This window comes from Cebidichthys violaceus, unplaced genomic scaffold, assembly GCF_023349555.1.
Source record: "Cebidichthys violaceus isolate CVI_PGR_0920_01 unplaced genomic scaffold, fCebVio1.0.p SCAF_9, whole genome shotgun sequence".
Lineage (NCBI taxonomy): Eukaryota > Metazoa > Chordata > Actinopteri > Perciformes > Stichaeidae > Cebidichthys > Cebidichthys violaceus.
The window spans coordinates 1,503,372-1,513,371 of NW_027176975.1; the positions used below are offsets into that span (position 1 = coordinate 1,503,372).

Sequence of the window (10,000 nt, forward strand, 5' to 3'; positions counted from 1 at the left end):
GTCCTGGAATACCCTGTAGTCCTGGAACACCCTGGAGTACCCTGAGTTATCCTGGAACACCCTGTAGTCCTGGAACACCCTGGAGTACCCTGAGTTATCCTGGAACACCCTGTAGTCCTGGAATACCCTGTAGTCCTGGAATACCCTGAGTTATCCTGGAACACCCTGTAGTCCTGGAATACTCTGTAGTCCTGTAATACCCTGAGTTATCCTGGAACACCCTGAGATATGAGAGGTGTTTCAGCAAAGATCAGCGCGAATGTGAGAAAAAATGAGTGTTCTTGAATTTAAAGATTTTTGCTAATTCACCAGGAATAGTTCCAGCGTTTCTACAAACTGCCACTACGTTTCCCATCAGCCCCTCTTTTTTTCTTCCTGTCTTTCCTAGACGATGATGGACGTTTATATATCTCACATCAGCTTTCTGCCATCAGCGCAAAGTTAAAATGCAGAGTCGACATTCTGCTCAGTCATCGTCCCACCAAACGATTGTGCTGATGGGTTTTATTGATGCGGCCCGGCTGGTGCCCCCTGCAGGCCCTACTGGGGCCCCCTGCAGGCCCTACTGGTGCCCCCTGCAGGCCCTACTGGGGCCCCCTGCAGGCTCTACTGGTGCCCCCTGCAGGCTCTACTGGTGCCCCCTACAGGCCCTACTGGGTCCCTGCAGGCCATGCAGAAATATGCACGAAAGAGACGGCACATATAACAGTTAAACAGTTTGCTGTCAGAAAACACAAGTAACCAGTTTAACCAGTTTGATATGTACTAAGTATTTATACTGTGTAGATAGTGTGTGTGTGTGTGTGTGTGTGTGTGTGTGTGTGTGTGCTGAAAGCTGTGTTGTGTGTGTGTGTTCCAGGTGACGGGATGCACGCCTACATGGCCTACAAAGTGTCGATCAAGGTGAGACAACAGAAGAGTTGAACACCTCCTCTGTTCTTAGACCAGTTAAAATAAGTCCTCTGTACGGTGGCCATGATGGGTCAACTGTTATCAGTCTGAACTGGACTCTGTGAGACTCAGATTACAATATTACAGTATGTTAGCATGGCTAATGTTAGCATCAAAGATGTCAAAATGTATGGTGAGGTGTGTCCATAATTAATCTCACCAGCACTGTGTGTGTTACTGCTCTAATGCATTGTGTTGTTGTTTGAGCAAATACATAAACGTCACGACTGAAGCTACACCAATAGAATCAACAGGAGTAGACGGAACCTTCTGTTTGTTCTTGTGTTTAACCAAGTCTGGTTTAGAGAAGCCTTGTTCTGTCATCATATCCACCAGGCCTGCTACTGTTTAACATGTGAGGACTAACAAGCTGCTGCAGGACCTCACTTTATTCACTGTCCTCTGTCTCTTTACGTCTCTTCATGTCTCTTTATATCTCTTTACGTCTCTTCATGTCTCTCTGTCTCTTCATTACGTCTCTTCATGTCTCTTCATTATGTCTCTTTATGTCTGTTTACATCTCTTTTATACCTCTGTACGTCTCTTTATTATGTCTCTTCATCTTGTGTCTTTACGTCTCTTCATTATGTCTCTTTACGTCTGTTTGTGTCTTTATATCTCTTCATGTCTCTTTATATTTATTTACGTCTCTTCATTACATCTCTTTACGTCTCTTTATTATGTCTCTTCATCTTGTGTCTTTACGTCTTTTCATTATGTCTCTTTACGTCTCTTTGTGTCTTTATATCTCGTGTCTTAACGTCTCTTTATATCTTGCGTCTTTTTCTCTTCATTATGTCTCTTTACGTCTCTTTGTTTCTTTATATCTTGTCTCTTTATGTCTCATGTGTCTTTACGTCTGTTTATATTTCTTTTATACCTCTTTACGTCTCTTCATTATGTCTCTTTACGTCTCTTTGTGTCTTTATATCTCATGTCTTTACGTCTCTTTATATCTTGCGTCTCTTTGTCTCTTCATTATGTCTCTTTACGTCTCTTTGTTTCTCCATTATGTCTCTTTACGTGTCTTTGTCTCTCCATTATGTCTCTTTACGTCTCTTTGTCTCTTCATTATGTCTCTTTACGTCTCTTTGTCTCTTCATTATGTCTCTTTACGTGTCTTTGTCTCTCCATTATGTCTCTTTACGTCTCTTTGTCTCTTCATTATGTCTCTTTACGTGTCTTTGTCTCTCCATTATGTCTCTTTACGTCTCTTTGTCTCTCCATTATGTCTCTTTACGTCTCTTTGTCTCTTCATTATGTCTCTTTACGTCTCTTTGTTTACGTATATCTTGTGTCTTTATGTCTCATGTCTCTTTACGTCTCTTTTTGTCTCTCGTCCAGACCTCCATGTCTCTGTTCAAGAGTCATGAGTTTTCAGTAAAAAGGCGTTTCAGTGATTTTCTGGGTCTGCACAGCAAACTGGCCTCCAAGTATCTTCACATAGGCTACATCGTCCCCCCCGCGCCGGAGAAAAGCATTGTGGGTAAGCAAAGCCACCGCTACACACACGAGCTGAACACCCCCCCCCCCCCCCCCCCAACGACTGAGAACTGTTGTCCAAACTGAGGTTCAGGGAGTCCGTTTGGGTACTTTCAGAGGGTCACAAAGTATTACTAAACAAACAACAGTAAATATGAATTAATATAACAACAGTAGATATGAATTAATATAACAACAGTAGATATGAATTAATATAACAACAGTAGATATGAATTAATATAACAACAGTAAATATGAATTAATATAACAACAGTAGATATGAATTAATATAACAACAGTAAATATGAATTAATATAACAACAGTAGATATGAATTAATATAACAACAGTAAATATTAATTAATATAACAACAGTAAATATGAATTAATATAACAACAGTAGATATGAATTAATATAACAACAGTAAATATGAATTAATATAACAGTAAATATGAATTAATATAACAGTAAATATGAATTAATATAACAACGTACGCTGCTGCTGAGAAGTTTATAATCAGCTGTTATATTATATATATATTTATCTTTTTCCTCAGACAACAAATGTTTTATTTACATGTGAAACAGTTTGTGTCACATGACCGTGAGAATCCTGAACTTGGTGTAGAATGAGTTTAAATATGAAATATTAATCAGTAAACATTGATTGAAGAGGTTTAACCTGAGATTAGTTCAGTAACTCTACACCAACCTTCTGTTTCTATTGTGATAATATCAACTCCAGCTTGTTCTAGGCTGCTTTTATTGTGAAACTCTGAAACAGGAAGCTGTTTGAATCTAAGCTTCCAGCTGATTTCTTCTTCTTCTGTGTCTCAGAGGATCTTTGTCTCTCTGAACAGACTCTAGTTCTCCGTCTACTAAAACTAAAGAACGTCTGTTAGTGAAGTCCTATAAAATAAAAGACGTCTGTTTACATGTGACCGTGATGCTTCATTAGCTGTTTGTTAATCGGTTATGTGTTAATGAGCGCCTCCTCGTCTGCAGGGATGACCAAGGTGAAGGTGGGGAAGGAGGACCAGTCGTCCAACGAGTTTGTGGAGAAGAGGAGGTCTGCTCTGGAGCGGTACGGTCAAATGATCATCCTCACTTATGTTACATTGATCTCCTCTCAGGAGATCTCGGTTTGTCATCCAGCGAAGTCGACTTTCACTCCCACCAGTTACGTCTTCGTCATGTGATTCATGAGCATTTCTAGCTTTTAAAGTGACTCAGGTGATTCAAGATTTAAATCTTTATTTAAATTGTGATTCCTTTCTGTTCACCGCGCGAAGAAAATGAAACGCGCGATGTGTTCAAGGACCGTCGGAAAGTTGAAAATCCAACGAAAATGGATTTTATGAATGGTGTAAATTTAGTGGTTTTTAAAAGGTGTGTGTGTGTGTGTGTGTGTGTGTGTGTGTGTGTGTGTGTGTGTGTGTGTGTTAAAGATCAACCTGGTCAGAACTTTACAGGCCTAAAGGTTAAACCACAAATATTAGATACATCATTATCACAACACACATGTTCATGTACGTGTATATGTGTGTGTGTGTGTGTGTGTGTGTGTGTGTGTGTGTGTGTGTGTGTGTGTGTGTGTGTGTGTTGAATACGGAGGAGGTGGGCGGGGCTGGCATTCCGCTGGCCTTTACTGATGGTGTTTGATTGACAGGAAGGTCAGCCAGTGACAGCTGATGGAGCTCAGAGCTGCAGAACTCCACACTGATGGACACACACACACACACACTTAAAATTCTTAACTTTAATTTTGTATGATTTATGGTGTATTTTGGTAATAATGATCCTCAGTTGTAACATTTGTAAACCTGTTTATTACAAAAGTTGCTTTTATTAATTATTATTATTATTATTATTATTATTAAAGTTATGATTATCGGACTATAATGTAAGGGATGCAGATGTTTCTGTGAAGGACGTTTACGTGGTGACACCACATCACGTCTCAGAAGAAGCTGGTTCACATCAGCACCAAGCCTCACGTGATGCGTGTCTCCTGCAGGTATCTGATGAGGACCGTGAAGCATCCCATCCTGCTGAAGGACCCCGACGTGCTGCAGTTCCTGGAGAGCTCGGAGGTGAACCGACCGCATTTTACCTGAAGAACCTGAACGCATCTGATCGTCTCTTTAAAAGTACTTAGTTACTTCAGCGTGACGCCGGTGGAGGTGGGTCAGGGAGTCGTGGGGCGTTCGTCCTCTGGGGACCACGAAGGGTCCACTGTGACGTCCCGGACCTAACCCGGCAGAGAGATGTCTCACTCTGACCCAGAAGACGTAGACGATGCTTCTGCACAAAAAAAAAAAAAAAAAACCTCTCTGACAAGGTCGACGCCACGGAGCCTCTTTAAAAACTGCCTCAGGGTTTAAGGGCCCGCGGCGTTTCCTGTTTCCTCGCTTTATTGTCCACTCCGACTAACCCCCCTGTAAACATCCCCCCCCTCCTCCTCCTCCTCCTCTTCATCACCCCTCTCTAACGGTTGTGGGATTGCGTCGGGTCCACAATAAATGGCCCGGTGTCACCGATTTAACAGATGAATCACTCGGACGCTTGACCGTGCGTGTCGGTCCGTCCGGCCTCGCTTAATGAAACACAACCCCCCCCCCCCCCCCCCCCCCCCCCCCCCGTCAGAGAGGGGCCCCGGGGACCCGAGCCGTCCCGGTAAATGAGATTGGAGGAAGGGGGGAGGAAGGGGGGAGGAAGGGGGGAGGAAGCCGACGAAGTAAACTTTCCCAAAATGAAGAGAAATGAGCCTGTTTTCAGATGGACGGCCTCGTTTTCAGCTTGTTCTTTTTTATATACGACGGTTAAAGTTGCTCCACGGCAATAAAGCCTTAAATCTGATTGGAGCTAAAATGTGGGAGACATCACAATCAGAAGGGGGGGGGAGGAGAAAGAGAGGGGGGGAGAAAAGACCACAGCTGTGATGGAGTTTAGAGAGATGGGAGGGAATGAAAGGAGCTAAACGAAGAGACACATCAACAGGTAGAGAGAGAATTAAAGGAGAGGAAAGAACGAAGGAAGGAGGACGAATAGAAGCTTAAAGGGTTAGGGAGGAAGGGAAGGAAGGATGTCTTGAAACCTCAAATGAATAAAGCCCCGGTTAAATAATAATAATAATAATGATGCATATCATTAAGTCCTCCCTTTATCTAACTATAATGTAGATTCCTGTGTTAGTCAATGCGACTCAACTCTGCCTTCTGGAAGACTTTTATTGTGAAACATCAGCGCAGGAAGTGTGTATTTCTGTTGGTGGTAACTTAAAAGTGATTTTAAAAAAGCAGCCAAATGAAAACAAGAATAATAATGAAATACATTTTTGTTTTTTTATTTTATTTTAACGTTTTCAAATATGCAAGAACAGCACAAGTGAATCTCATTAAGAAATTATTATAATAATAATAATAATAATAATAATAGAAAATATGATTATTTTTTTTATGATAAATTAATAAATAGACTATTCTTATGTCTTGAGATGTCTTTGCGATACCTGAACCTTTGAGCCAGTCTCTGGTGTCGACCTGTCAATCAGTGTGTAGCCTCGCCCCTAAATCATCCCCTGCTTTATGGTCTGTTTGACTCTAAATGGAGCATAATGTACTAAATGAACATCATGCTGTAGCATGTGAGTAGCAGTGAGTAGCCTTTTATGCACATTTTATATTTACAGTGGAATCATCTAAAATACATCCCTGTTTGGATGCGGTAGAAAAGTTGGCAAAGCTGAAAAAAGAGATAAAAATCAACTTTTCCAACATATCCTCAAACAACCGTTTGTAGGATATTTTAACAAAAGTTTTTCAACGAAAGTCAAGCAACACGTGTCAACTTCTGCTTTCCGTCTTCACAGGAAACAAGTTATTTGGGTTTAAGCAACAAAAGTACTTAGTCAGGGTTTAGGAAAAGATCGTGGTTTGAGTTAAAACCATGGACTGTATATAAGAAGTGGACGTAGTCATTGGGACGTCACTCACTGGTTTGTGGACTGATGTTTTGAAGCCTCAAGATCGGCGATTTCACTGTCGCCATCTTGGATAATGGCAGCCACCATGTTGTTTTTTTTGCAGCCAGTGAACAGGAAGTGACCATATCTGGACTGAGGAGGAGTGACGTAGAGACACCGTATACGTCTCTGGTAGAGACCTGTCAATCACTGTGTAGCCCCGCCCCTAAAGCATCCCCTGCTTTATGGTCTGTTTGACTCTAAATGGAGCATAATGTACTAAATGAACATCATGCTGTATTGAAGAAGACTGTAAACTAGAGATTGAGACCATAAACTCATGTTTACAATGTTTACTGAGGGAATAAATCAAGAGAGAAGTAGAGTCATTTTAGACTAGACTTCTATACAACCAGAGGAGTCGCCCCCTGGTGGACACTAGAGAGAATGCAGCTTTAACACACTGGAAGTGGATTTATGTTGACTTTATCAATGAGTTTAACCACGAATGCTGTTTGTTTGTTGTTTGTTGTTTGTTTGTTGTCTAGTTGCCGCGGGCGATCAGCACTCAGGCTCTGAGCAGCGCCGGACTCCTCCGAATGGTCAACAAGGCCGCCGAAGCCGTCAACAAGATGACCATCAAGATGAACGAGTCGGACGCTGTGAGTGAAGGAGGAGGAGGATAGAAGGGAGGAAGGAAAGGAAAGATGAGGAAGGGAGGAGGCTCAAGAAGGCTGGAGGAAGGAAGGGAGGGAAAGAACAAAGTAGGAAAGTGTTATTGTAGCTATTGAAAGAGGATTGAGGATGTGGAGGAAATAATGGAAATAAGGAACTAGGGAGGAAGAAAGATAATATGGAAGGGGAAGTAGGAAATAAAAGAGATGAAGTGAGGAAGCAGGATGGAAGGAAGAAAGGGTGGAGGAAAAGGATAGAAGGAAGGAGGAGGTACAGGAGAAGAAGAGGAGAGAAGGTCGCAGTAAGGCTGAAGGGAGCAGGGGAGGAAGGAAGAAGAAATGTATTCAGTAGTAGTGTAGGAGGAAAGAGAAAATAACATAAGCATGTAGAGAAGATGAGAAGGAAAGAGGAAAGGAAATATAGATGAAGGAAGTAGGGAGAAAAGAGTAGGAAAGGGGGAAGAAGGATGAAAGTAAGGAGGGAGGAAAGAACTGATGGAATAAGAGAGGAGGAAGGAGAGGGAGGAGGGAAAGGATAGAAGGAAGGAGGAGAGAAGAAGGTCACAATAAGGCTGAAGGGAGCTGGGGAGGAAAGAGGGAAGGATAAAAGTAAATAAGTATGTAGGGAAGATGGGAAGGAAAGAAATATGAACTAAGGAAGTAGGGACAAGGGAGGTAGGAAGAAAGGATGAAGGAAGAAAGTAAACTTGGATCTAAGGAAGCAGGAAGGAAAGGGAGAGAGAAAGGATATAAATAAGGGCGGAGGAAGTTAAAAACTCGTGTCCTGTGTGTTTTAGTGGTTTGAGGAGAAGCAGCAACATTTTGAGAATCTGGACGTTCAGCTGAGGAAACTTCACGCCAGCGTTGAGTCTCTGGTCTGTCACAGGAAAGGTGAGACGACGGCCATCTTTAACTCTCACGTTCACTACCACCTTAGTCCACAGGGGGCGCCAAAGCACATGACAGATCTGTGTTGTTGTTGTTTATTGAAGCCCTTTTAGATAAATCATTCAACATGTTATATATATATATATATATATATATATATATATATATATATATATATATATATATATATATATATATATTAGTAATGTGGTCCACACTGAACACGTCTTTATATGTAGTTTCATACATTGTCTTTCTTCTCCAGAGCTGTCGGTGAACACGGCGCTGTTCGCCAAGTCGGCGGCCATGTTGGGGAACAGCGAGGACCACACGGCTCTGTCCAGAGCTCTGTCCCAGCTGGCCGAGGTGGAGGAGAAGATCGACCAGCTGCACCAGGACCAGGCCAACGCCGACTTCTACTTCTTCTCAGAGCTACTGGGAGACTACGTCCGCCTCATCACCGCCGTCAAGGTACGACCCGGGTCCGGTGGTGAGACCGGAGCGTGACCCGGTCCTCTACTGGGGTTCTATTAGGAGTTCTCTGGGAAGTAGATTTGGTTTTATTTAGTGAAGTCCAAACCAGAAGTCACTAAAACTCTGAGCTGCTGGAAACCAAACATCTGAGTCCAGTAGAAATATAGTAGAGTAGAGCTGTAGTAGAGTAGAACTGTAGTAGTAGAGTAGAACTGTAGTAGTCGAGTAGAGCTGTAGTAGAGTAGAACTGTAGTAGAGTAGAACTGTAGTACTAGAGTAGAGCTGTAGTAGAGTAGAACTGTAGTAGTAGAGTAGAACTGTAGTACTAGAGTAGAGCTGTAGTAGAGTAGAACTGTAGTAGAGTAGAGCTGTAGTAGAGTAGAACTGTAGTAGTAGAGTAGAACTGTAGTAGTCGAGTAGAGCTGTAGTAGAGTAGAACTGTAGTAGAGTAGAACTGTAGTACTAGAGTAGAACTGTAGTAGAGTAGAACTGTAGTAGTAGAGTAGAGCTGTAGTAGAGTAGAACTGTAGTAGAGTAGAACTGTAGTAGTAGAGTAGAACTGTAGTAGAGTAGAACTGTTGAGCTGTAGTAGAGTAGAACTGTAGTAGTAGAGTAGAACTGTAGTAGAGTAGAACTGTAGTAGTAGAGTAGAACTGTAGTAGTAGAGTAGAGCTGTAGTAGAGTAGAACTGTAGTAGTAGAGTAGAACTGTAGTAGTCGAGTAGAGCTGTAGTAGAGTAGAACTATAGTAGAGTAGAAGTATGGTAGAGTAGAAGTATAGTAGAGCGATAGTAGAACTATAGTAGAGTAGAACTATAGTAGAACTATAGTAGAGTAGAACTGTAGTAGTAGAGTAGAACTGTAGTAGAGTAGAACTGTAGTAGTAGAGTAGAGTAGAATTGTAGTAGTAGAGTAGAACTGTTGAGCTGTAGTAGAGTATAACTGTAGTAGAGTAGAACTATAGTAGAGTAGAAGTATGGTAGAGTAGAAGTATAGTAGAGCTATAGTAGAACTATAGTAGAGTAGAACTATAGTAGAGTAGAACTATAGTAGAGTAGAAGTATGGTAGAGTAGAAGTATAGTAGAGCGATAGTAGAACTGTAGTAGAGTAGAACTATAGTAGAACTATAGTAGAGTAGAACTGTAGTAGTAGAGTAGAACTGTAGTAGAGTAGAACTGTAGTAGTAGAGTAGAGTAGAATTGTAGTAGTAGAGTAGAACTGTTGAGGTGTAGTAGAGTAGAACTGTAGTAGAGTAGAACTATAGTAGAGTAGAAGTATGGTAGAGTAGAAGTATAGTAGAGCGATAGTAGAACTATAGTAGAGTAGAACTGTAGTAGTAGAGTAGAACTGTAGTAGAGTAGAACTGTAGTAGTAGAGTAGAGTAGAATTGTAGTAGTAGAGTAGAACTGTTGAGCTGTAGTAGAGTATAACTGTAGTAGAGTAGAAGTATGGTAGAGTAGAAGTATAGTAGAGCTATAGTAGAACTATAGTAGAGTAGAACTATAGTAGAGCTATAGTAGAACTATAGTAGAGTAGAACTATAGTAGAGCTATAGTAGAACTATAGT

The 10,000-nt window shown here is 41.5% G+C and overlaps 1 protein-coding gene across 1 annotated transcript in view; it reads left to right on the plus strand.

The window, feature by feature from the left end:
* snx2 (sorting nexin 2) overlaps positions 1–10,000 on the plus strand; it is a 26,389-nt gene that overhangs the window by 7,211 nt on the left and 9,178 nt on the right. Inside the window, exons 5-11 of the mRNA XM_068703065.1 lie at positions 860–903; positions 2,296–2,437; positions 3,439–3,517; positions 4,451–4,526; positions 6,946–7,059; positions 7,869–7,962; positions 8,225–8,430. Coding sequence (XP_068559166.1) covers positions 860–903; positions 2,296–2,437; positions 3,439–3,517; positions 4,451–4,526; positions 6,946–7,059; positions 7,869–7,962; positions 8,225–8,430 — 755 coding nt within the window. The remainder of the gene's footprint in view (positions 1–859; positions 904–2,295; positions 2,438–3,438; positions 3,518–4,450; positions 4,527–6,945; positions 7,060–7,868; positions 7,963–8,224; positions 8,431–10,000) is intronic.